Consider the following 27,087-nt stretch of genomic DNA (forward strand, 5'->3'; position numbering starts at 1 on the left):
GGCTGATGATTCCTAGGCTTTGGGGTTTCAAAGATTGTGAATATTTCAAAGTGAATTTCAGTGACTCTGTGAAGTTACCATCTTTTAATTTATATCAGGTATGTTCATTCAAACAAGAGAAATAGCCACTGATGGCACCATAATTTTATCAAAAATGAAGCATTATGATGTCAAAAAAGTTCAAAGGATATAATTTCAGAATAAAAGATGGTTCTTTACCTTGAGTAATTTAACCATATTAAAAAGAGAGAGAGAGCCCTTTGCCATCTTTCTTTTTCTCATTCCCTTGAAGTCTGTTCTAAATGTCCATCCAGGCTGTGTGGCCTTACGTGAGTTAGTTAACCTCTCTGTGCCTTGGTTTCCCCATCTGTAAAATGGGACTAAGAAGGGCTCCTAGTTCAGAGTCATTGTGAGGATTAAATGAGATCTGAGTGATGAACCCGGCATGTTCTTGGCATATAAAAAGTGCTCAAGAAATGGTTCTGTTTGTTATGAAATAGCAATGGAAAATATGTAAGTTATCTTTCTCAGGGCTGGAGGTGGGTCCTCAGGCCAGCATCTGGGAACCATTTCCCCAGGCCAGGGTGGGAGAAGGGTCTACATGGATAATGGCAGGAGTGAGCCCTGGCTCCCCACGTGGAGATGAAGGCTGGGGAGCCCCCAGCTGGGAGCCCAGCAGGCCTCTTGAGTGGGTTTTGTGAAATCTGCCTGAAGTAGAAAGGATTGGGGTCCCACCAGGAGGGCAGGGAGGAGGTAAGGTCTCAGGTGGGCCTGCCTTCTGTGGGGTTGAATAGCAGGGCCATGGCTGTTTCAGGGTCTTGACTCTGCTCTTTGCTTCCTAGGCTGGGCCCTGTCTTGGGCCCACAGGTTTTTCCTAAACTGGTGAAGATCCTTGAGGCCTTTACTTCCCTTCAGCATCTAGAGTGAGTATAAACCCTGGAATTTCTCCAAGCCCTGGCCCTGTTTGTCCCCTTCTCCCTGCTTCCTTAGTGTGGCTGGTGTGAGTGACCGGATGCCCCCACTGCAGGGAAGGGACGAGAGATGGAAACAATAAAAAGAAGTTGAATCCTTTTGTGACCTTTGACTCTTTTTCCCTCTTGTGCTGCTCCCAGCAACCCCACGGGGGATGTAGGGGTGAGGAATGTGATCCCAGTTGTACAGTTCAGGTCTCGAGAGTTTGGGGAACTTGCCCCAGCTCATGGGGCTTCAAGGAAGAACAGAGATTCAGGTCCGTGGGGAGTCAGAGCCTTGTCCCCTGATTGGCCACCTGGTGCTCCCAGGTGATGAAGACGCTCTCATATTCTTGGAGCTCAGCTGCATCTGGCCATGGTGTGCCCAGGGGTCGGGGGACCGGAGGAGGCTGCTGCTGGGTTGGAGGGTGGGGGAGGGTCAGGTGGCCTCTGGGGTGCTGGCTGATGCCCCCCATCTGATTCTACCTGCAGCCTGGACTCGCTGAGCGAGAACAAGATTGGGGACGAGGGTGTCGCCCAGCTCTCAGCCACCTTCCCTCAGCTGAAGGCCCTGGAGACACTCAAGTGAGTGGGCTGGGCTTGCCCTTCTTGCTGCATTTGTCCCCAAAGTCCCGCCTTTTCTTTCATTCCCTCATCCATTCAATCATGCATCTGTTTAGTCATGCACCCATTCACTCATTCAGTCATTTCTTTAATCAGCCATTCTACTAATCATTTATTCATTTAATCAACAAATATGTAAGAAGCACCTATTATGTGCAGACACAGTTCAATGCCCTGGAGACCCAGCTTTTAGCAAAGCAAAGTCCCTGGCCTCAGAGATCTTCTAGGGAGGGGAGACAATAAACCAACAAACAACCATCATAATTGTGAAGTGTGCAGTAATGAATGTAAGCAGTGTCTAATGAGAGAAAGTTAGACTGAGGGTGAGAGCTAGGTTAGGATTTATCAGTAAAAGATTGTTAGTAAAATAGTAAATTTTGATTAAAAAAAAAAAAACTGTTCTGGGTTTGGGGGAGTGGGAGATGGATGAGGCAGGAGGATCAGCATGATTTTTTTTTACTGAACCTAGAGGGATCGTTAAACGTCATGCACACTCTACTCCACAACCATTATCAGGGAAGCCACAGAATTCACCAGAACCAATTAGGGATTTCCCTGATGGAGGGACACTGAGACTTCTTAAGTAATTTGGAGTGTTTAAGGAGATAATGTGAGTGAGCTAGATTTCACTCCCATGTCCCTTCCTTCCTTCTTCCCTTCCCTGATTCCTCCCTCCATCTCTGTCTCCTACGTTCCCTTCCCCACTTAGGTATCTTCTGAGCACCTCCTATGTACTTTGCATGACTCTAGGCACATGTTTACAGTAATGAACAAAACAGACCCGACCCCTCACCTCGAGGAGCTCAAACAAATAATGTGAACTCTCATGTAATGACAGTCTGAAAAGTGGTCCAGAGGGAAAAGAAGGGATGCTGTGAACTCATAGAACAGGCGTGGGAGGAGCGCAGTCTCTCTCACCTGCATCCTCACCCCGTCGTCCCGCTCAGCCTCAGCATGTGACTGGCATCCTTTCACTGGTCCAGTTTACCCGCAGTGCCCCTCACACAGTTCAGCACCCACTGCTCTGTCTTGCATTTGCTGCCCTGGGCCGCCCTGTGAGGAAGCCGAGGTCCCCAGCTCTGCCCGAGCCTGGGGCATGAGCGCTGGTGGGTAGGGGCATTCAGGTTTGGCCCTGAGCCCTCCCCCTGTTGCACCCCTGCAGCTTGTCCCAGAACAACATCACCGACGTGGGTGCCTGCAAGCTGGCCGAGGCTCTGCCCGCGCTGGCCACGTCCCTCCTCAGGTTGAGGTGAGTGGGGTCCCCGTCCGTCAGGTGCTGAGCTGGTGGGCTTGGGGTGGGCAGAGAGCCCCCTTGGTTACCGGCCGCGAGGTCCCTGGAAGCAGTCGCTACAGGCTGTTCTGTTGGGCTGGTGTTGCACAGTTTGGTGGGGTTGGGGAGTGGGGGGCACCCACCTAAAACCCAACACGAACACACCCTGCTGGAGATGGGCGATGACACTACCCTGGACAAGAGGGTTAGCAGCCCCCGGAGGAAGGGCAAATTCTGGGCAAGTCGTTTTCTCATCCCAAGTCTGTTTCCTCATCTGGAAAATGAGTACCGTATCTATGGCCTACAGAAAACTCTTGGTGCAGTGCCTGGCTCTGGTGCTTAATAAATATTGGTCCTCCTTCCCCAGGGGATGGCAAGACTGAGCCTTTTCTGGAGTCCAGGGTTAGTGATTTCTGGAAGGCTGACCGTGCACAGGCAGCCTTGGCTGGCTCTTGTCACTCAGACACCGGTCCATGCCTACACTGCCACCTTCTGGTGAGGCTTGGAATAGCACATCTTGCTTTTGATTACTTCCAGCCTGGCCCCTGGACTTCCCTTGTGGTTCTGCTGGTAAAAAATCCACCTGCAATGCGGGAGACCTGGGTTTGACCCCTGGGTTGTGAAGATCCCCTGGAGAAGGGAAAGGCTACCCACTCCAGTATTCTGGCCTGGAGAATTCCATGGACTGTACAGTCCATGGGGTCGCAAAGAGTCGGACAAGACTGAACGACTTTCACTCATAGCCTGGCCCCTGGTGGTGCCCGGTACTGATGGTCTTTCCAGTCCATTAACCTTCCAGCCAGGGTCCCTGCGTGCCATTGTATAGGTTGTGTGCTGTGCAGCTTGTACAGTCGATGTTGGCACTGCCTAGAGTTGTGAGGGCATCTAAGATTCTTTAATATCAACCGTGGGCCAGAACCGGTGCTAGGAACTAGAGATACAGCTTGAACAAAACTAGCACAGGTCTTACTTTTGAGCTCCTTGCATAATAAATAAGCACATGAGGAAACAGTATTTGAAACGCTGATTCATGCTGGGAAGAAGGAAACTAACAAAGGCCAGGGAGAGGACAATAGGGAGGATTGAATTCACCAGGGAGGTCAGGAGAGCTCTGAGGAGGTGGCCCTCCCCCTTCTGTGGGATGCAGATGCAAAGGGCCTGATGTGGGAAAGGGGTTGGGTCCTTCAGAGCCAGAAGGGGGGTGGGCCCCTGTGGCTGGATATAAGGAACTAGGCCCAGAGTGGGAGATGAGGAGAGAGAGGTCAGGGGAGGCCAGACCATACAGGGAGACCTTCGTTAGGGTCAGGAGGGAGACTGGGGGTTTTCCGGTGTGAATGGAGAAGCAGGTGGGCCCGGTGGGGGTGATGTGTGACCTGAGTGACACTTTAAAAAACCTCACTCACATTGGGAGTTCCCTGGTGGCCAAGTGGTTAGGATTCTGGGCTTTCACTGCTGCAGCCCAGGTTCTATCCCTGACTGGGAAACTGAGATCCTGCAAGTTGCACGGCATGGCCAAAAAATGAAAAAAAAAACAAACCTCATATTTTAAGGACTTTAAGATGCCTTCCATTGGTAAGACATCATTAAGAGGACAAAACACTGTTAACTAAATGATGACATCCTTTGATTATCAGACACATCCTGATCTCAGTGATTTTCAAATGTGAACACGTACATCTTGGCATCAGTGAAATATGGGAAGAATCCTCTCCCTGTGTGGGGGAGGAAGGGCCCCCTTGTTTCTAAGGTCCATCCCAGGAAGAGATTGCGAAACCTCTCCCTGGTTCCTCCCCTGGTGCGAGCCAACTCATGACTTCAGGGGTCCCCGGAGTGTAGCGTGAATCCCTTTGCCGCAGTGTAGACCTGCTGCGTTTTCATGCAGTCCTGCAGCGCTGCTCTGAGGCCGGGTCGAGGCAGAGTCACGGCCTTGAAATCAGAACCGCGGCCGCACCTGGCTTGTTATAAGGACTCTTGTTAATGAGGCATCCACAACACCCGTGTTCTATTTTTGACACTGCTGATGGTGACTGAGTACCCTATAGAAAGCCAAGCCTGCCCAGTGACTCTGGGTCTCGCTTTTCCCTGCTATATCCCCAGTGCTGGGTGTACTACAGTAACTGATATAACCTCACAACCCCCCCCGGGAGATATAATAACCATAGTTAACAAGTAGTTCATTCCACGTTTTGGGCCCTGTTCTGGGTTTTTTACCAACATGAACTTATTTACTCTTCCCCACTATTACTCTAACATGCCCATTTTATGGAGGCACAAACTGAGTCACAGGGATGCTGGGTAACTTGCCAAAAGTCAGGCAACAAGCTGCAGAGCTGGGATTTGAACTTGAGGTGTCCCTGGCAGGAAGCTACCTCCACTCAGTCCTGCTGCTTCCCCAGACTCACGGAGTAACCACGGAGAAGTTACTCGGTTTTCCCCTCTGTCGAATGGGGCAGTAGTCCCAGCTGGTGTGTCTGCTGCCAGGCCCTGACGCCCCAGCACCCCCGACCCCTGGCCTGACCTCTGTCTCCCACAGCTTGTACAATAACTGTATCTGCGACGCGGGAGCCGAGAGCCTGGCGCACGCGCTTCCAGACATGGTGTCCCTCCGGGTGCTGGAGTGAGTGTGGGAGCCTGGGCCATGCGGGCAGGGCTTGGGAGGACCGAGGGTCTCTTGCTGGCATCCTGGGAAGGGCTGGTTGTCGAGAGCGTGGTGTTGACCTTGGTCTGAGGCTGGATGGTCCCCAGGGCCAGGATCCACAATGGCTTTCTCTCCCCAGCGTCCAGTACAACAAGTTCACAGCCGCTGGGGCTCAGCAGCTTGCCGCTGGCCTGAGAAAGTGCCCTCAGGTGAAGACACTGGCGTAAGTCTTGGCCAAGATGGAGGGGGAGTCAGCGTGGGGTTCACCTGAGCTCAAATTCCACTCTGCCTCTCTCCAGAGTGTGACCATGGGCAACAAGACATGTCACCCCACTGGCCTCAGTCTCTTTTTTTTGCTTCAGCTTAGGGGATCTTAGTTCTCTGACCAAGAATTGAACCCAGGCTCTCAACAGTGAGAGCGCTGAGTCCCATCCACTGGACTGCCAGGGAATTCCCTGGCCTCAGTTTCTTCATCTGTAAAATGGGAGTGATAATAATATTTACTCCCAAGCAGTTTTGTGGGGTTTAAATTAGTCAAGATACTTAGGACAGTGTCTGGTACACGAAAAGACTCGATATAGTAAGCTGAACAAGACGAAATCGCTTTTATCTGTTGACCTATGTGCTGTGCTGTGCTTAGTCGCTCAGTTGTGTCCGACTCTTTGCAACCCTTTGTAACCCACCAGGGTCCGCTGTCCATGGGGATTCTCCAGGCAAGAACACTGGAGTGGGTTGCTATGCCCTCCTCCACTGTTGACCTATACAACGGTCAATTTCATATGATTCAGACTTACTTATTATTACCTCACTATGATGTCCACTGTCCGATACTGTACTTTATAATCTTTCAAACCACTGGTGTGTACATAATCACTCATCTCTTGCTAAGACGAGTAGGGTGGCTCTTATAAGACTCATTATGCAGATGTGAAGAAAGCACAGAGAGGTTAGCTAACCTTTCTGAGGTCACACAGCAAGTTCTCACCAGTTGTGGTTCGGTCACTCAGTTGTGTCCGACTCTTTGCAGCCTCAGGGAGTGCAGCACGCCAGGCTTCCCTGTCCTTCACTATCTCCTTGAAGCAGAATCAAGTTTAAAAAGGCGGGGTCACTAGACTTCTGGTGTCCCCATGACCCCACACGAAGCTGGGTGGAGGTGGAATTTGGAGGCAGTTTGTGCTGGGGACTCCGGACCACCCCCCCGTCCTCTGACCTGGCCTCCGTGTGCCACGGCCCCTCACAGGATGTGGACGCCCACCATCCCCTTTGGCGTCCAGGAACACCTGCAGCAGCTGGACCCACGAATCATTCTGAGATGATCCAGGCTGCGGCTGGGACAAGAGAACTGAGGTGAGCTTGGGAGGGGAGAGCCCCAGGAGGCTCCAGGTACAGGGTCCCAGGAAGTCAGTATTTGGGAAAGGTGGGCGGGGCAGTGGCTAGGAGCTGGGTGACCGCTCCTGGACCCGTGTTCTGTCTGCTGCCCCTCTACTCCACCTCCTTCTCTGCTGGGGTGTCTTCTAAAGGCTCTGAGGACTTGGGCCCTGGGGATCCTCCCTGTGGTCATGTCTGGGGCCCTGGAAAGGACAGGCAGGTCTGCATGCATGCCCCGCGGCCCTCAGCATTGGAAGGTCTTCCTCCGAGGATGTCCCGGCTAGCCCGGCTGCTATCTCAGTCCTCGGGCTGCCCCGTTGCCCGGCCCTGTCTTCAGAGGAATTCGTTCTACCAATTTCTGTGCATGTGACTGTCCTCTCGCTTCCGTTCGCCCCCTGACCTGGGATGTCCCCTCCTCCATCCCCGCACCCCTCCCATCCCCAGGCTCGACCACGCTCTCGCCGTGTGCTGACCTGCCCTGTCCTAAAGCTTCCTTATTTCCCCTCTCCCAGCCTCCCACAGCACACTCTCCGAGGACACTGACCGTGCTGGAACCTCGCCTGGTTCTTTGGGGACACAGCTTTTCTCTGCCTGTGTCCCGTGGGACGTGGTATTGTGGTGCCCAGCCCCGGTGACTCAGGGTCAGCCCCCGCCCAGCTGGGGAGAGGACCGGCTGCCTGCTCTGTGGACCGACCCCTCGGATCCCCGGGTGGATGTCAGCCCTGCTCAGCCACCGAGGCTCTGGCAGGTGGGCGGGCACCCGGGGGCCATTGCTGAACGCCCAGAAGCCCTGAGGGCATTCCCCGAAGGACACTGCAGACAGCCGTGGCCAAGGCCAGGGCGATGGATGAGGCAGCCACAGATCCGCCTGCCCAGGTCCCTTGTGGCCTGGGGGGAAAGCACGTTTCCAGGCTGCTCTCCTAGCAGGACCGGCTCCAAGGATGCCTGTGAGCATCATCCAGCCTGTTCATTTCCCAAAGCACGACCGCTGGAAATTCTCAGCAGCTGCCTTCTGTCTCTGGGACTCACTGGTTTGCACTGACTCTTTTCACCGAGGCCAAAGCTAGGCCTGGCCATACGCACTGGACCTTCTCGGGGAAAGAGCTGACGATACACTAACGGAGGAGGGGTGGGGCCGTGGCCTGGACCACATTCGCCTTTTTGCCTCCATTTCCTGTTTGTTTTTTCCACTACATATAAATCTGTCGTTTAATCCCAAGGGCAGATCCTGTGTTTACATTGTGATTACTAAGTTTGGGGTGCACACTCTTCTGGCTAACTAACGCATCACAAGCCACCCCAAAACGCAGTGGCTAAAAACAGCACCGATGTTTATTCTGCTCTTAAACATCTGTCTTTTGGGCAGGGCTTGGCGGGGACTGCTCATCTCTCTGCCCTGCTCCGGGTCAGCTGGGGTCGTCTGAAGGCTCTGTCTCTTGTATGCCTGGCACCTGATGCTGACTGCTGACTGGGGGCCTCGTTGCCTCTAAGTGGGGCGGGGGCTCTCCATGTGGGGGTTTCCTCACGGCCTGGTGGCTGGGTTGAAGGGTGATCACACCAACAGGAAGAGAAGTTAGGAGGGGGAGACCGAGACCACGGGGAGAAATCGTGTCCTTTTTATAAGCCAGCCTTGGCTGTCACACAGCATCACTTCTGCCATATTCTACAGCCAGTTGACCGGGACCCTTGCTCTCCTCCCCTCCCCAGACCCCTCCAGCCTTCCACCCCCACCCACCCACACAGCCCAACACACACAGCAGAGTCCACTTTGGCTCCAGTCCTGTCTTTGGGGAAAGGATTTTCCCTACGGCTTCCTACCCTTCATTGGAAAATTCACGACTCGGCAGTCAACAAGGGTGAAGCACTGTGAGCTTTACCTTGCATTTTCCCCTGTCTCTGCCCCGCCACTCTATCCTGGGAGCCGCTGCTTAGTTGAGCTGGCGTCGGGCCCTGGCCGTGGCGAGCCTGGAAGGGACCTGGCAGCTTTGCTGTCTACATAGAGAACTGCCAGGTTGGCTGGTGTTGTTCACTGGAGCATGGCTTGCTCGGTCAGAGGCCCTGATTTGGGACAGCTTGGCTATTTCCTGGCGGCTGTGGGAGCTGCCTGTGCCCCAGTCTGGTTGCCTGGCTCCCAGACTCTCCCCCTCTTCCCAGAGAGTAGAGTTGAGGGTCAAAAGCATCAGAGGGATTCTGATCCAGCTGTCTAGCTGGATGTCCTCACAGAAAGGTGGTGCCTTCCGCCTTAGGGGAAGCCCTCTAAGGAAGGAAGGCCCCACGTGCCCTGGGGGCTAAGGGCATCCAGCCTTGTACCGGGGCATCACCCCTCACGGTGTCCCTGCACGTGTGGGATTTGTGGACTCCAGGCAACTCCCACGTGTGCAACCACAGGAAGACAGTCTCCTTCTGGTCCAGGCATCTACAGCACCCTTCAGTCAGGTGAGGTGGGCATGACCATCCCCGCTGCTTTTGATCTGTTCACGGTGACAAAATGAGATCAGAGGCTATAATTATTCACGGTGACGACTTTAAATGAGAGATGTGTGCATGCATGGGTGTTCAGTCGTGTCTGACTCCTTGTGACCCCATGGATTGTAGCCCACCAGGCTCCTCTGTCCATGGGATTTCCCAGGCAAGAGTAGTGGAGCGGGTTGCCATTTCCTCCTCCAGGGGATCTTCCCAACTCAGGGATGAAACTCATGTATTGTGCGTCTTCTACGTTGGCAGGCAGACTCTTTACCACTGTGCCACCTGGGAAGTCCTGTTTATTTTTTAAGGCATTTAAATTGTATATATATGTTGTTGTTCAGTCGCTTAGTCATGTCTCTTTTTTCAGTGTCTGACTCTTTGCGATTCCATGGACTGTAGCCTACCAGGCTCTGTTGTCCATGGGATTTCCCAGGCAGGAATACTGGAGCGGGTTGCCATTTCCTTCTCCAGGGGATCTTCCAAGCCAGAGATCCAACCCACGTCTCCTGCACTGGAAGCAGAGTCTTAACCACTGGGATGCCAGGGAAGTCTTGTCCATGCACTTTTAAACACTTGCTTTTCCCTTTAGGCTTCTCCCCCAAAGAAACGTCTCCCTCCTTCCGCTCCTTTTTCTCAAAAGTCTTCCGTTCTCACCTCTCAGCACCCTTTCTTAGAATCCCCCGAAGGCCTTTCCTCTCCCACACCTCAGTCTCCTCACCTGTAGAATGGAGCTGACCAGCCACTCCTTCTTAAACACGGTGTGTACATGAAGGTACTTTGCAAAGCATCAGGTGTTCTGCAAACTGGAGAGAATTGCTGCAAGTGGACCTGACTTCAGTCATCCGTTTGCTCTTTCCCTCACCCTCTCACTCCCCTCATCTCTAGGGAGCCTTACTGCTCAGGGGTAAGGAATTATGCAGGTTTGATTCCTGGGTTGCAAAGATCCTTCCTTGGAGAAGGAAATGGGATTTCCTGGAGTGTATTCTTGCCTGGGAAATACCATGGATAGAGGAGCCTGGTAGGCTACAGTTCATGGTGGTGCCAAGAGTCGGACACAACTTAACCACTAACCACCACCACCACACGCCCAACACACACAGGGGATCCCCACCTCCAACTTCTCTGGGATTCGGGCCTGATTTTCAGCTTGGCCATCAGGCCTTTCCCACCACACCCGAGATGGGTCCTGGCTTGTCAGAGGCTTGTGGACACCAGGAGGGGGCCCAGGTGGGACTCCCACACCAGCCCAGCTTGGATAGACCCTCCAAGCCCCACTGGATCTCCAACTGTGGAGGTCCTGACTCTTCTGCCCTTTTATCAGAGGTTCTGTGTAAGAACTCCTTTCCAAAATCTCAAAAGACAAAAAAAGAAGGGCCCCCACGGGTTGGAGTTGCATACATTTTTTAATTGAAAGAAGTTAGCCTCCTAAGTATTGCTTTTACAGGTTTATCGAAGTCAAGTATTCATACCACTCACATTTTCCAAAAATATTTCTGGCCAGAGGAGTGGCTGTCCCCACCCCTGGCACAATGTATCAGTTCTGGCAACTTGATGGCGAGCAAACAACTTGAAATGAATGAGTCCAAACCCCACCCGCAGCCCCCCACGTGTTCTTTTCCTTCTGAGTCTCTCCCGGAAGCAGTCGCTGCATCTAAGCCGGGCCTCGGGACAGACCCCATAGGGCTTAGAGCTCCACTGGCATCAAACGGAGCTGGGAGTCGCTTTTGTGTATGACGTGTCCTCTCTCTCCGAAGGTTAAGTGGGGTAAGCAGATGCAGTCGGGGGTGGAAAGCAAGGAGGCTGACTCTGGCTGGGTTCATGTAAACATCCACTGAGATGGCGGAAGGTCGGAAGCCAGGGTGAGGCTGTGTGCATGACGCCGCAGGCAGGCGAGGTCTCCGGGCACCCCTGCCTCACCCTCTGGGCGGGGGCACGTGCCTTCCGGACCTTGGCGTCCATTCTCAATCTCTCTGTCCCACCGTCCTGGGCCCGGACAGGAACCTCTCTGTTGGCACGGAGCTTTCGAGGGAAGCAGGCCTGGCAAGAGGGACAAAGGGGCGTTACTAGCACTGAAGCACTGACCTGCCCCCATCCATCAAGAGGTTTGAACTTGGGGAACCACCAGGAACCTTGACCTTAGGCTGGCGCTGCTGTCCTGTAACTTTTTTTTTCCTTTTCTGGGGTGGGCCATTTTTATAGTCCTTATTGAATTTGTTACAATATTGCTTCTGTTTGATGCTTTGGGTTTTTTGGCCAGGAGGTATGTGGAGTCTTAGGACTTCCCTGGTGGCTCAGAGGTAAAGAATACGCCTGCAGTGCAAGAGATGCAGGGGAGGTGGGTTCGACCCCTGGGTCAGGAAGATCCCCTGGAGGAAGAAATGGCAATCCACTCCAGTACTCTTGCCTGGAAACCCCTACGGACAGAGGAGCCTGACAGGCTACAGACCATGGAGTCGCAGAGTTGGACAGGACTTAGCACAAATGTGGGGAATGTGGGATCTTGGCTCCCCGGCCAGGGATCGAGCCCTTACCCCCTACACTGGGAGAGGTCTTAGCCACTGGACTGCTAGGGAAGTCCCCTATGATCTTTTATTAAAAAATCTTAATGTGTCTGGTTTCTAAGGACCAGGCTGGAGAAGCAGTGCAGTTTCACCTGGGAGAGGAAGGGCTGTCTCACTCCTGGCAGAAAATCCCCAGGAGGGGCATCTCAGGAGCTGAGGAAGGAGGGGGTAGCTTGCTCAGAGTCACCTGGGGTCAGCTGGCTGACATGAGCTCCAAGGAGTGGGCAGGGCTTGGCAGCAGCTCCTACCCTACCGGGAAGATGCCTCGTCACCTACAGGAAGGCTGTGGCCACAGCCAAGCTACTCAGCAGCCCCGCCTGGCCCGTCTTCCCAGGGCACAGCATCCTCCCCACCTGGCTCTCCCCGGGTCCTCATTTCTTGCCCACCTCTCTCTCTGGGTCCAGCTGTGCCTGCAGCATCTCACATTCCCATGCCCACTCCCTTACAGCCCCCATGAGTCCTGCCCCAATTCTGAGTCTCACCACCTTTGATGCCAGCTCAGACTACTTCCGCAAACGTCATCAAGCATCACATAAAACTCAGACATTAGGAACTTCCCTGGTGGGGTTAATAAGAATTGACCGTCCAACACAAGGGACATGGATTCGATCCCTGGTTGGGGAACTAAGATTCCACATCTGCGGGACAAGTAAACCCACAAAGGCTTTGGGCAATGAAGATCCTATGTGCCCCAAGTAAGATCCGATGCAGCCAAATTAAATAAATATTAGGAAAATAATAATTTAAAAAACATATACGTTAAACACAGGTATTACTGTTCACCAGGAGTTGCTGGTATTTGGGGCAGGACAATTCTCTGACGTGGCAGGTGGGTTGTTCTGGGGTGTACGGCAGCATCTTTGCTCCCAAAGGTGACACCAAAAATGCCCGCTCACCCCATTTCCTAGGGCCACCCGAGGGGACAGAACTGCTTCTGCTGAGAACCATGAATGTCCCCACTTTCTAGGCTACGAAACAGAGGTGCAGACCTGTTTGAAGTTGGGACCTGCCTGAAGTTGCTTAACTGTGGGAGGCGAGGCTGACACGGGAATAGTGATAAAGATGGAGACAGTTAACCATCAGGGCAGGTACCATCTCCTGAGCTTCTACTCTGCACCATGAGCCCTAGGCAAAGTGTGGGTGCTGCACCCGACTTAGTCCACTCACCCTCCCGAGGCACCCTAACCTGGCAGCTTCCAGCTGCAGGGACCCGCCTCTTTGCCTGAGGCCTCTCTGCCTCCAGAGCCTGCTTGGGCTCCAGGCTGCAAGTGCAGGCAGAGCCAATATTTTTCCACAGCTGCCTTCCAACCAGTAAAGGCCAGAAAGCTGGGAATCAATACCCCATTCCCTGCGGGCTCAGGCGGAAAAGAATCCGCCTTCAATGCAGGAGACTCAGGTTCTATCCCTGGGCTGGGAAGATCTGGAGAATGGAATGACAGCACTCCAGTATTCTTGCCCGGGAAATCCCATGGACAGAGGAGCCTGGTGCGCTTCAGTCCATGGGATGACAGAGTCAGATGTGACTGAGAGCCTGACACTTTCACCCTTCCAGCTCTCATGTGGTGGCTGGAGTGACTCTGAGCTATATTCTCCATTACACTGCTTCCTACTTCCCAGAGCTCCTGAGCAGGACTGAGCCCAGGGCCGTGGAGGTGACCTGCTAGATGATACATTCCTTCCTGGTCTCACTGCCCCATTCCCCATCAGTTAATTCCTGGGCATAGCCTGCTAAGTTGCTTCAGTTGTGTCCAACTCTTTGCGGCCCTACGGACTGTAGTCCCCCAGGCTCCTCTGTCCATCGGATTCTCCAGGCAAGAATATTAGTGTGGGCTGCCGTGCCCACCTTCAGGGGACTCTTCCTGACCCAGAAGATCTGTCTTCTGCATTGACAGGTGGGTTATTTACCACTAGTGCCACCTGGGAAGACCCTGGATCACTTCCCAAATAAACAATGTGCACTGGAATTGTTTGCTCCTGGGGATTGCACACCTGAGATGGAGCATCACACAGGTCATTTCATTCAACCCTCCTAACACCCCAGGAGTTAGGTACTATTATGATTCCATTTTACAGATGAAGACACTAAGGTTCAGATGGAGTAAGAAACTTGTTTAAGGATGCTCAGCTCTCCAGGACTTTTTCCACTGGAGATTTTAAACACTACATAACCTCACGCGCCATGTATGCCAGGGCCTGACCTGGGCACTGGGGACCGAGATGAGTGTAGTCTCTGCCTTTGAAACACATCTAGGGAGCAATTGCAGCCCAAGGTAACATGCTGACCCAGGAGGAAGCACAGGGAATGGACGGAGCCGAGTCTGGGGAAAGGTGTGTATGGACACGCCAGGTAGTGGGAGGACTGGTGACCAGGTCTCAGAACCTCCTGTAGTTTGGTTTGGGGTGGAAAGGGGTTGAAGGCTGGTCATAAGTGCACGCGTGCTAAGTTAGTCAGTCGTGTCTGACTCTTTGCGACCCCATGGACCATAGCCCACCAGGCTCCTCTGTCCATGGGATTCTCCAGGCAAGAACACTGGAGTTGGCTGCCATGCCCTCCCCCAGGGATCAAACCTGCATTTGTTGTGCAATTACAGGTGGGTTCTTTACCACGAGTGCCACCTGGGAAGCCCAGCCCTGGGGGAGACACGGAGAGGTTAGCAGGGGCCACATCAGGTCAGTTTCTTGTGTCCTCGTCAGATTCATCTAGGGCTCAGCTAGGAACACATCCTTTCACTGCTCAAGAGACTGTCTGCAGCTCCCACTGATGACCCAGGACCTGGCAGGCCGGAGGGGAAGCCAGGGCTGCAACCAGCGCAGTGGAGAGCTCCAGCCTCCAGAAAAGTGTTCACGAGTTCCCCTCCCATCCCACCAGGACCCCACCTTCTGCAGACCTCCCTCCTCCATGGGGACTCTGGGGTTCCCTGTGGCGGTCAGCGTGGAGCTCCCCAGACCTCTGGCATCCAGGAAAGCAGAGCAGATTGTTTATTCCAATTCAGCATTACCAGGGCTCACTGCACTCTCTTCAAGGCAGGGGACTGAACTTGAGCCCATTTCAGAATTGGGGGGAAGGGCTGTTAGAGGACATGGAACCCCCATTTGGAACAGGGCCTCACTCCCCTCCCAATGCTCATGACTGCAAACAACCTAAGTCCCAGGCAGGCGTCAGTCTGGCTAGTGCGACTCTGTCACACGTGCTAACTTCCAGAAGGAACAGGCTCAGGTGCCAGCTCCCACTAGGATTCACTAAGGCCCTCTGTTCTCATTGTTCATCTGCAGGGTCACCTTCTATTTATGGAGAATGATGCCAGTCTTCCCTTTCTGATAGTAATACCATAAAGATCCTCTCTTTCCACATTAATTTCACTTTAAAAAGAGAGCCTCCAGTTTGAAGACAGTGACTGCATAACCCCAGTGGCTCAGATGGTAAAGAATCTGCCTGCAGTGCAGATCTGGGTTCCATCCCCGGATCAGGAAGATCCCCTGGAGAAGGGCATGGCTACCCACTCCAGTATTCTTGCCTGAAGAATCCTGTGGACAGAGGAGCCAGCGGGCTACAGTCCATGGGGTCACAAAGAGTCGGACATGACTAAAAGATTAACACTTGTGTATGTTTAACTTGTGTTAACTGCATAAATAACAGTTCAGATAACAGCTCAGACAACGAGCAAATATGGCAAAAATTGCTGATGGTATCATATGAGGTTTGGGAGACCCTAATCTGAATTGGTCACTCCAGAGAAAGAAGGGACCCACAGAGGGCAGTGACCTGTCCTAAGTCACACAGCACACTGAGGACAGAGGTGTGGCCCCAGGCCTCTATTGGTGGGAGGATGTCCTGGCTCCTCTCATCTGTGCCACACATTGCTGCTGTTAGAGACCAACCTCCTCGTTTCTTTAACTTGCAAATCTGGTCTCACAGCAAACCAGCTGACAAATTATCAAGCAGTTGTGTTCACGTTGTACTATCTGCTGCAACTCATGGCTTAGCTCATTTCTTCCTCAAAACCACCCCAGGAGGTACAGCCAAGGAGGACCATCATCCCTGAATTTCAGATGGGGCTCAGAGAGGTTAAGTTAACCAAGCAAGGTCACACAGCTCAAAAGTGGCAGAGCCAGGATTTGAACCTCTGTGGTCTGACCCCATCGTCTTTCTCAGTTCCTCTTGGCACCTAGTTCATTTTTTTCCTCTGGCATCAGAAGCCCTGGGCTGAGAACATTCCGAGGCTGCAGCTTAGAGTCTAGGCAGTGGGTTCTCCCACCTCCTGACATCCTTAGAGCATAACCAACAATTTATCAGCTATTAGCTTTGGGTGTTTTCTCTTTCTGAAACTGTAACCTTTCCTTCCAGGCCACTCCCCAGACCTGGACAGAAGGAATGGCTGGCTGGTTTGTCATTAGAATGATAGTTGGGCACTTACTTCATCTTAAGAAGCAATGTCTCAGTCTGGTTATCTGTGGGGAGACGCTTTGAGATCTGTCTTAAAGGTGATGGTGGGGTGATGCTCTGGACGTGTTGGCAGAGGATTATTTGTGCAGTTGGGCTGTTCCACTCTCCTGCTCCTCTGGGATAGCCTGGGTGAGGTCTGGAATTGGCCAGTCTCGAGTCCTTCAGGCTCTGCCCCTTCCTAGCTGTGTGACCTCAGGCAAGTCACCTAACCTCTCTGGGCTTGTGTCCCCATCTGAAACAAACTGCTGGCTGTTTGTTACAAGGATTACATGAAATTATGTTGGTGGAATGCCTGCAATACCCAGCACACACGGCCCCTCCCCTCCATGTCCCCACCTGTTCTCAGCTAGGAAACACACAGGGTGGGAATGGGGGTCTCCTCAGTCCAGGGGGTCTTCTAAAGGGGTAACCCTTCCGTCCTTCAAAAGACCCTGCCTGCTGGGCACCCACTACCCATTCCTCCTCCATGTACCCACCAGCCAATTAAAGCCATAAAGACAGATGCCAGCGGATATGACTTGCCCAGGGTCTCTGCTGCCATCTCAGCACCAGGCCATGCACAGGAAGGCCTCTGCCGTGTCTGGTGGATGAGTGCGTGGCTGGAAGCGGGAGGGCGAAGGAGACCTCGCCTGTCTGCCTGGGTCCAGGCTCCTGGGGGAAGCCAGGGTCCTGGCTGCTTTCTCCAGAGGGTCTGGATGCTGGTTTCTGAGTTGGCGGTTGACGCCCCTCAAGCACAGGTTCTGTGGTGACTCCTCATCAGGAGCACCTCCAGCTGGCCCGCACCCCAGGCTCCATGAGGCCTTCTGAGTTCTTCCACAGTCAAGAACCACCTGAACTACTGGCCTGTTTCTCCCCGGCAAATTCCACAATTTTAAAAGCAATCTTTATGTCACCATCGTGAATGAAAAAAAACAAGACCATCTGTCATAAACAGAAAGCAACAGATACATGCTGGAAGTGAAACCATTAACTCTAGCCAGATACTCCTGGCCTGCAAAAAGGGAGCCAGGGCCGGGTTCCTCTGCCCCAAATGCAAAGCAGCAGGTGCCCAAGATGGGGCAGGACATCCACAGCCGGCCCGCACTAGGCTTCAGCGTGCTCACTGCCTCCCAGGGACGCCTGCTGACGAGGCCTCACTGGGAGCACTGGGAGTGTGGCCAGGAGGCGCCATGCGGCCCCCTCACGGCGGGGTGTCTGGGCCGAGTCCCTGAACCTCCCCAAGCCTCAGTTTTCCGCCCTGTCTAATGGAGCGAATAATGAGCCCTGCCCCACCTGTTTCATGGGGTGACGCTCAGGGGAAACTGGAAATGCAGTTATTTACAACCACGGAGCCAAGGCCCCCGACAGGAAGGACTCCCAGGAATGGAGCTTGCCCCTCAGGGGGTGACTGACACTGGAACCAGGTCCCAGCCACCCCCAGGCTTGGGGCAGGGGCTGCCAGCTACGAGGATACCAGCATCACCTGGCTCCCTGGGCACCAGTTACACCACCCTCGGACTGCTTCAGAGGCTGCCCAACAGACATGCCCTCCTCGGCAACTGGCCCCCACACAGAGGAAGGGGGCCCGAGAAAGGGGAAGGCTTCTTGGGCCAACCTGCTCTGGGTCTGACACACCACCACCACTGATGGCATCACTGGCAAGAATCAACTACGGGGCCATCACCATCTTACCTAATGTGCAAGAGCCTTTCAACTGCTTTCACAGCTCAGTCACGTCTGACTCTCTGATACCCATTGGACTGTAGCCTGCCAGGCTCCTCTGTCCAGGGGATTTTCCAGGCCAGGATACTGGAGTGGGTTGCCATCTCCTCCTCCAGGGGATCTTCCCGACCCAGGGATTGAACCCTCGTCTCTTGCATCTCCTGCACTGGCAGGCAGGAGATTTGAGCCCTTCAACAGGGGCCACTATCTTCCTCATTTTACAGAGAAGGAAACTGAGGCTTGGGGAGGTGAAGGCCCTAGTCCAGCTGGGACTTAAAAATCTGACTGAAAAGCCTCTAAGCACCAGTCTTAGGGGGTCCATGGAGATGGCCTGGGATAAACCTGAGAGACACCCAGTTAGACTGTGACTGGTTTTTGGTTCTTGGCCAATCCTTATGGTTACCTGGAGAAGAAAGTTCCACTTTGATGCTAGAGTTTATCACGTGACAGTTGCTAACTTGACTTTTTGACAAAGAGCTGGGAGCCCTGTGCCTTTAGCTGGCTTTAGTATTTGTCCAGAAGTTAATGACTTTGGCACTTAGTATTTTTATCCATGCCAAGTGATGCTGGTTTTCTCTTTTCAGTGACATAAACAGTCTTTCAAAAGTAAATTCACATGAAAAAGACATTTTAAGAAATTAAGCACTAGAACAAACATACTTCATCATAAACTGTAAAGGGAGGAACAGGAACTCTGCAGCAGAGAGAGACGGCAGGCAAGACCGTAACCAAGTGGTCAGAGCTAACATCTCCAGGAATGAGGCTGACAGACACATGTCTCCTGATAGTGTACTCAGAAGGACACATGCTCACTTCCCTGTGGTATTCCTGCCAAAAAGTACACCATCTGAAGCTAAACTCAGGAGTAAACATCAGACAATCCCAACCGAGAGACAGTCTACAAAATACCAGACTCGCATGCTTCATAAATGTCAGTGTCATGAAACACACAGACCGAGGGACTGTTCAGACTAAAGACGGCATCAGAGACATGACGGGGGATGACAAGGGCGACCTGGGATTGGCTCCTGGGCCTCAACTCCCTTCCCACCCTCCCTGTTTTTACTGTGAAAGGACACTACTGGCACAATTGATGACATCTGAATAGTCACAGCTCAGACTGGTCCTAAGAGTGTTATCAACATTCAATCTGTTGGTTTTGACAGTGGTACTGTGATGATTTAAGTAAATGCCCTAAGGAAATACACACTGAAATATTTAGGAGTAAATGAACATATTATCTGCAATCCGGTTCAGAAAAATATTCATACATGTACACCTGTATATACACATACATGGAAGCATGTATATATATATATACATGCATGTGCACAGAGTAAGCATGTTGTACACACAAACAAGCGTGGCAAATATGAATGCATGCACTTGGTGAATTTGGGTGAAGTGTGTATGGGAATTCTTTGCAACTTGTGTAATTGTGAAATTATTTCAAAATAAAGTTTAAAAAAAGTAACTCAGACCCAGGACCAAGAGAACATCTGAGGCGGGCCTGGCAGAGCCATGGAGGGGAGCTGGGAGCCCCTCTGCACCCTCCCTCAGTGCTGGGCCGGGGGCTTGGCTGTCCTGCTGGCTTTGTACCCCTGGTGCCTCACGCCCCCCTTTCCAGGCCTCAGTTTCTTTCTCTGAGACATGGGGGATGTGGCTGACTGTCCTTTTTATTGTGGCCCTGGTTTCCCAAAAGCAAACTATGCTTTCAGAAGTCCCAGGAAGGGAGGATGGCACATAAACCAGGGATACCAATGCTCAAGTTGACAGGAGCCCTCAATTCTGAGTTCAGGAAACAGAGGCAAGGGGCTGTGAGGGTTTCCCTCGGATGAAATCTCCAGTTTGCACAACTCAGGCATGAGGGAATGGGGCCCCCTCGGCATCTCAGCTGTCTTGAGACACATATGGGGGTCTTCGCCTGTCCAGTGGGGCAGCAGGCACACTTCCCAGGGGGCCTCAGGGCAGCAGAGAGCTGGAGGCAGCAGGGCCTGGGGGCGCACCCATCTTCCCACGTCACCACTTGTCTCCCTCCCACCTGGCTCCCCCGTCTGCCTTGACCCCTCCCCAGAGCTCCACCGCAGCTTCTCCCATCTGAACCTATCGTGTGCATCCCCAAGGGAGGTTTGGGTTTCCGAGCAGGGAAGCCAGATGCCCAGCCTGAGTGTTCTGCTGATGGCACAGGCCACAGACTGCCACCAAGAGACCAGGACAGGTGGGTCAGGAAGGAGCTGTGGCACCAGTCAGAACACTGATATCTGGGAAACCCTGTGATAAGCAGACCTAGTCCGCCTACCCTTAGCTCCCAACCTGGCCTCGCCCAGCTATGCTGACTCGGGCAGCAACGCTCTCCGGTCCCTCCATTTCCAGTGCAGAGAGCCTCTTCTCCCTCTGCGCCAAGACAGCGCTGGCAGGCAGAGGCTGCTTTCATCAGGAACCAGGACAAATCAATCCAGCTAAGCTGCCTCCGCAGAGGAACTGCTGGGACGTGAGGACTCTCCCCAGTGCCTGGGCCAGCTGCAGCGGCCCTCTCTCCCAGGAAGGAGCGCCTGGTCCCCAGTCCCCGCTCCTGGGCAACGAAGAATACTCGAGGAAAATCACAGCCATGGCTCTCCAGATCGGGTGGCCTTAGAGACCACGGGGCGATGGAAAAGGTCTCTTGAGGGTCCCAGGCCAGCCAGGCAGAGTGGGAAGTCTGTCTTGGTGGTCCAGACCTGGACCCGCCCAGCACTCAGGCAGCCAGACCCTTCTTGCTCATGAAAGAAGAGAAAGTGAAAGTTGCTCAGTCGTGTCCAACTCTTGGCTACCCCATGGACTACACAGTCCATGAAATTCTCTAGGCCAGAATACTGGAGTGGGTTGCCGTTCCCTTCTCCAGGGGATCTTCCCGATCCAGGGATGGAATCCAGGTCTCCGGCATTGCAGGTGGATTCTTTACCAGCTGAGTCACAAGAGAAGACTGTCCTGCTCATCGTGGGATATAAATAAGCATACTTGAGGGTACGTGCAGGTTTTTACATTCACAAGGGCCTGAGTGTACAATAACAGTCGTTAATTTTCATGTGTCACACACATAGGTAAAGGTCTAAGAGCTTTACATCTATCTCATTCAATCCTCGGAATGAAGTAGATTATGATCCTTGCTTTACAGAAGAGGAATCTGACACCTGGGGAGGTACTGTAGCATGCCCAAGGTCACAACTAGGATTGGTATTTGAACCTAGGTCAACTTGAGTCTAGGCACTTTGCGACCCCATGGACTGTAGCCTGCCAGGCTCCTCTGTCCATGGGATTTCCCAGACAAGAATACTGGAGTGAGTTGCCACTTCTTCCTCCAGGGGATCTTCCCAAACCAGGGATCAAACCTGAGTATCCTGCACTGGCAGGTGGATTCTTTACCACTGAGCCACCTGGGGAAGCCTAATACCGCCTCCTTAAATAGGTGCTCAACAAGCATTTGAGAAACTGAGTAATGTGGAAAAAAAGAGAGGGAGCAAAAATGAGTGCACCCAGTGATTTCATGCTGAGATCACCCTAGTCCCCCATGCCTGGCAAGCCCACATCCTTGGTCAGTGTTTCCTGGATCGGCCTGTGTGTAACAGGAGACTGTGTCTACATGAGAATGAGCGAGAAGGAGCAAGATTTGACTACCGGTATTCTTCTGCTTACGAAAGGGGCCAGGAGAAGAGGTGCAGTCAGATCATCTTTCATCTTTCCCACAGGCTTTTCTTGCTACTAGCCACCCCTCCCCAGCTGGAGTCTGGGCTTCTTGTCTTTGGGACCTAGACCACCGTGGCTTAGATCTGGGACTGAGCAAGAAGGCACTCTGTGCCTGGTTCCCACCACTTCTCCAGGCACTTGTATTTCCCACAGGCCCGGGCGTCCCCACCCGCTGGAGTCAGGCCCTGTCACTTGGAAAGCTTTGCAAAGGTGTCCTTGAGATACACTTCCTGGTGTTTCTGCTCAAACAGTGTTGGCTGCAAAGTATGCCGAAGCATTTGGGCTTTGCTTTTTGGTCCAGAGAGTGCCAATGTTTTCATTTGGAATGGGAAGTGCTGCAGTTGATGTGGTGAAGAGATAAAATAAGACATTCATCACCAAGTTGCACTAACTGTAAGTCAAAGGCTTGGTTGGGGGCGGGGATTCATCTTGGGATCTCTAGGGCTTGGCAGCAGAGTGTGTGCGCATGCGTGCTCAGCGCTTCAGTCGCATCCGACTCTTTGCGATCCCATGGTCTGTAGTCCACTAGGCTCCTCTACCCATGGGATTTTCCAGGCAAAGATACTGGAGTGGGGTGCCATTTCCTCCTCCAGGGCATCTTAGCCACCCAGAGATTGAACGTGTGAGAGCAGGCAGGGCTAACATTTGTTGAATGACCCAATGAGTGAATATGCAAAGGGCCTAGAACCACGCATGGTAATATCACTGACACTCAGTACAGGTTCTGAGTGGATCCCATAGGTTCTACTCCAAAAGGCATTCTTGCTCTGTTTATGTTTCTCCATCTGCACCAACTTTGCCTCATCCAAGCCTAGATCACCTCTGGCCTGAGCAACTAACCAGTTCCTAACTGGCTTCCCAATTTCCACACTTGCCCTTATGGCTCATTCTGCCCACAATCACCAGTTATCCTTGCAAAATGTGGACCAGAATTGTGTCCTTCCCTGACTAAAACCTGATGACTTCCCATTGCTTGTGGCCGTGGCCTCACTGACTGAGGCCCCACCCACCCCACCAAGCTCTCCTGGGGCTGTTCTGTCGCACTGGCCTCCTTGCAGTTGTTGGAAGAACCAGCTTTCTCCCCCTTCACGACCTTGGCACTAGTGGGTCCCTAGGCCTGGATTGCTTTTCTCCAGATCACATGTGGCTCCTTCCGTCAATTTAGGGCTCAGCTCAAAGGTGTCACCTCTTCGGAGAGGCCTTCTTTGAACCCCCTGTCTGAAGCAGCCCATCTCCCAGTCTTGTTTCACTTCTCCAGGCATTTACTGAGCAATTACTAGATGCCACGAGCTGTTCTAAGCAAGGAAATAGTAGTGAACGCAATAGGGGATGTCGCGCCTTTCTACTGTAACTCTCAAAAATCTCACTGTCTTGTTGGGAACCTGCTTGTGTTTCTCACCAAGTGCCAAGAGGCCTGGGTCTGAGTCTGTCTTGTTCACTGTGTTCACCCAAGCACACTAGGTACTGGGGAAACATCTGTTCAAGAAAAGAACAAATCGATGGATGGATGGCAGGCAGGCCGCCCAAATGGATAGGTATGCAGAGCAGCTGACACACGCTCCACCGGGCACTTGGCTCTTGCTAAGGTCTCCCTGAGCTCAAATAAAGCTTTCTTCGAAGAAATCTCACTGTCAGCCCCCCAGGTTGACACTGCTAGTATGTTCTGCCCACTGCTAGTGTGTCCTGCATCACCCTCTGACTATGGTCATCTAGGCTAAGACAGGCAAGAGGAAGGGGTAAACGCAGCATGCTTAGGGTGAGTGGCATTAATACCCGTTTTCCAAAAGGAGCCTCTGCCCACCACCTCAGTGTCCCCTGCCACTGCCACTTAGGACAGTGCCTAGCACACCCAGCTGAAGGGCTCAGTTGAGAAATTCCTGCACGTCCCCTGAACCCTCACCAGAGCCTCTCTCATCTAGGCCTGCTGCCTCTCTTCCCGGCCGTGACTTTGGCCACGTCTTCCTCCTTGCTGGATCTTCATTTCCCTCCCACCAACACACAAGGTGGGGCCGGACACAGCTTTCTGGTGGCAGCCCAGAGGCAGGGCTTTAACACCTCAGTGCAAGGATCCTGTAGTTCCTTCTCCTGCTGGTCCCCAAGCCCCTTGAGTTTGCCTTGCAAACACAGCAGGCAAAGCCACCGCAGCACCAAGCCCCAGCTGGCCTCCTCTGTGAAAGCAGCCTGCGAAACTGGCAGCCCCTGCAGATTCAAGCTGCAGAACTGATGAGCTGGGGCGCCCTGAAACCTGACTCCAAAACGGGAGCCTAGCCAACGCCAAAGGAAGTACAGGGTTCTTTGCTGAAGGAGGTTTCTCCTCTCACAGCATCAGCCGGGAACCCTTGCTCTAAATCCCCACCCAGTCCTCCAAGGGGCCATAGGACAAAGGTGATCAGTGTCTGGCTTCCTCCCTCTTTTAACACTGCAAGTCTTCATCTTTCCAGGACTAGTGGAAATCCCCCAAAAGGCAAGGTCACCATCGATGCAGGCTAAGGATTGGCGGGGTGGGGGTGGGTAGGAGTTGACAGGCCTGCCTCAAATGGACTTGGGTGCAAAAGCTTTCTCCCTAAGCTGTGAAGTTGCTACTATGGCTAACCAGGAAGCCACTTGCGTCCTGCGTCCCTTCCCTTCTTCAACAGCTGTCACCTTCGCTAGGGGAAGCCTTCCAGCCCTGACTAAGGGCCTAAGAAAAATCCAGCCGTTCCCGTCATCCAAACAGACCAGGACTGAGAAATCAGAGGCCTGGGGGAGGGGTGTGTGTCCGGCTTGGGCTGCCTCCCTCTTCCTCGCCAGCGCCCCAGCCCGCCCTCATCCTGCGCATAGAGGGCACTTACAGGCCTCGGAGGCCGGAGTGGGCCTCGTCCCGGGGGTCCCATCCCTGGCCAGGTGGTGCCCTCAATCAACAGCAGCTGCATGACCTGGGCCCCGGTCCGGGCTGACGGTTGCGGGTCGTGGGGAGAGCGGCGTGGGGGAAGGCAGCCGAGACTACTCCAAGTAACCATCGAAGACGTCGAGCTCCGAGTCGGCGTCGTAGAGGCCCGAGCCGGGGTCGGAGAGCACGCCGAGGTCCACGAGCGCCTGGTCCATGTCCTCGGGCAGGAAGACGAGGCCCACGTTGAGGACGATGTACTCCATGAGGAAGGCGTAGTACAGGATCAGCACGTTGACGAAGAACAGGCCCACGTAGAACATAGAGGGCAGGAGCGGCGGCGGCACGGAGGGGACCAGGGGGCCCAGAGCGTCCAGGTGGGCCGCGACCCGGGCGCCGGGCATGCAGCGGGCGGCGAGGGCGGCGGGCGGCGGCGGCGGCCCGGCGATCCCGGCGAGCTCAGCCGCTGCGGCGCCCGGGCGGCCGGCGCGGGGGCAGCTCAGCCATCCAGGGGCTCCCCGGGGCTGGCCCAGGCGGCCCTGAGCCCCGGCGGCGTGCCCTCAAGAGATGTGCGTCGGTCCCTGCGGACGCGCCCCGGCCCCTGAGAGGTGCCAGGCGGGTCACCCCACCCGCAGAGGAGGCCACACCGCACTGTCGACCCTTCCAGCGGTCAGGCTGGGCCCCCCACCCCCTCCCCGAAGTGGCCGGCGGCTGCCCGGGGCTCCTCCGATACTCCCGGCTCCCGCTCGCTGGCCCTCGAGGCGCCTGCGGGGACCCTCCCCACCGCGACTCAGCGTCAAGGGCCAGTCCCGGCGACGGTCTCCTCAGCCGCTCCCGGCCGTTCCTTGATCCAGCCCGGCGACCGCGAAGGCGATGCGCCCATGGCTGCGGCCGCCGCGTAGCTCTCCAGGTCGCATTCCGAGCACCGCCTCCGGAGCAGCCCCGCGCTCATTGGCTCGCCGCCCCCATCCCCGCGCTCATTGGCTCGTCACCCCCTCCCCGGGCTCACTGGCTCGTCGCCTCCCCATCCCCTGCGCTCATTGGCTCGCTCGACGCCTGTGCTCATTGGCCCGAGACTTCCGGGGGCGGATACTGCCTCGCTCCTCCCCTCCAGGCGCCGGCTTCTGAGTCGCTTTCGCGATTCAGGACTCAGGGAAGATCTCGAATCCAATTCGCTCTGCGGTTCCGCGACAGAGTAGGGAGAGGGTAAAGACTCAGAACACGATTACAACCGAGAAGTATCCTAAGGCTACAAAAGCTGAAGATTTGAAATCGTGAGCTTCATCAGCACCCTGCTGGACTTGAGTATTGGCACCACGCCTTTTTGGGACTCAGTTTATCTGTTGAAAAAGGAGGCAGGGTGGGGGTCGGGGACACTGGACCTCACCAGTGAAAATTTTGGCCTTTCCGAAAGTGGCAGTTTTCCACGGTGGGGAAGATCAATCGGCGCCCGGTTCGACTCTGCAGATTCTGGCTGCTGGAAGATCCACCCCTCGGCGGGGCGGGGCGGCGGGAATCTGCATAATAAAATTCAGGGACAGCTGAGTAAAGAAACTTCCCAGCAGGTCAGACCTCCAGTCGTAGGGTTGCTTCTTGTTTTTATTTTGTAAAACGTGTTTTACAGCAATAATAACGAACGTGGTTAAACATTCAACCAACCAAGAAGTTCACAGAAAAGTGAGTCTCTTCCACTTGCTGATTCCCCTCCTCGGGGGCACCCCTTGTACATCCTTCAGGAGACTGACTGACCTTGCCCAAAGTGCCTCCCAAAGCGGTTTCAACCAGACTTTTAAATCTCAGGCCTCCCTGAGCTGGGTGCTTTACATGCATTGCTTAATTGGAACCAGCTGGGGGAAGTGCAGTATGTTACCCATTTTTACAGACTAGGAAACTGAGGCCCAGAGAAACAGAAGGACCCTAGAAGCTGCTGGGCCTGTATATGTTTTGAGGCCAGAACTTGCCCTTTTTTCTCCATGGCTCTCTCATACCCCTTTAAATGAATTATAGAGCAAACCATTAATCCTCCAACTGCTGAAGGTGAAACAAACCTTCATTCATTCACTCTGATATTTGTTGAACACCTATTATGTGGCAAACCTTGTGCTAGGTATTGGGGAGAACACTGGCCCTTAGCCCAATTTTGTCCTGAGCACAGTTAATGGGACACAGTAGACCTTAAATAACTGTGAGGGATAGAAAAGGGTGAATGGTGAACAGGGCAGTATCGCCTCCATGCAATTTCCCACTTCCAATCCAGGAGAGAAATTTAGATACATCTTCTAGCCTGGTGTAAGAAGTTGGGTGTTTCCTTATTTTTTAAAATGTGGATGTTTTGGAAATGGCATGGATTTGGGGTGAAGACCAGAGAAATCCACTGAAAGAACAGGACGTTCAGTTTTGGTACACTGTTGCTCGAAGGCCTTTCAATATTTATTTTTTAACTCAAGTAGAAAAAAAGACTGTGAAGGACAAACCA

General features: G+C 53.5%; 2 protein-coding genes across 5 annotated transcripts in view; one reads left to right on the top strand and one right to left on the bottom strand.

The window, feature by feature from the left end:
• The window catches only part of CIITA (class II major histocompatibility complex transactivator), a 59,165-nt gene extending 51,091 nt beyond the window's left edge, over positions 1–8,074 (top strand). For 3 of the 4 annotated variants that reach the window (XM_010819255.4, XM_010819257.4, XM_010819258.4), the window contains exons 14-20: positions 843–923; positions 1,443–1,535; positions 2,737–2,823; positions 5,378–5,461; positions 5,622–5,705; positions 6,723–6,829; positions 7,363–8,074. In XM_010819255.4, the coding sequence (XP_010817557.1) occupies positions 843–923; positions 1,443–1,535; positions 2,737–2,823; positions 5,378–5,461; positions 5,622–5,705; positions 6,723–6,798 (505 nt within the window). In that variant the 3' untranslated portion in view covers positions 6,799–6,829; positions 7,363–8,074. The remainder of the gene's footprint in view (positions 1–842; positions 924–1,442; positions 1,536–2,736; positions 2,824–5,377; positions 5,462–5,621; positions 5,706–6,722; positions 6,830–7,362) is intronic. The other variant, XM_010819256.4, reaches the window with a different exon arrangement.
• Positions 8,075–10,700: 2,626 nt separating this feature from the next.
• On the bottom strand, positions 10,701–25,284 carry DEXI (Dexi homolog). Its single transcript, NM_001191169.2, has 2 exons — positions 24,577–25,284; positions 10,701–11,353 (listed from the first exon to the last, which is right to left on the bottom strand). The coding sequence occupies exon 1, from the start codon at positions 25,013–25,015 to the stop codon at positions 24,728–24,730; it is 288 nt and encodes a 95-aa protein (NP_001178098.1). The 5' UTR covers positions 25,016–25,284; the 3' UTR covers positions 10,701–11,353; positions 24,577–24,727.
• Positions 25,285–27,087: the final 1,803 nt, after the last annotated feature.

The sequence above is a fragment of the Bos taurus genome, chromosome 25 (assembly GCF_002263795.3).
Source record: "Bos taurus isolate L1 Dominette 01449 registration number 42190680 breed Hereford chromosome 25, ARS-UCD2.0, whole genome shotgun sequence".
Taxonomy (NCBI): Eukaryota; Metazoa; Chordata; class Mammalia; order Artiodactyla; family Bovidae; genus Bos; species Bos taurus.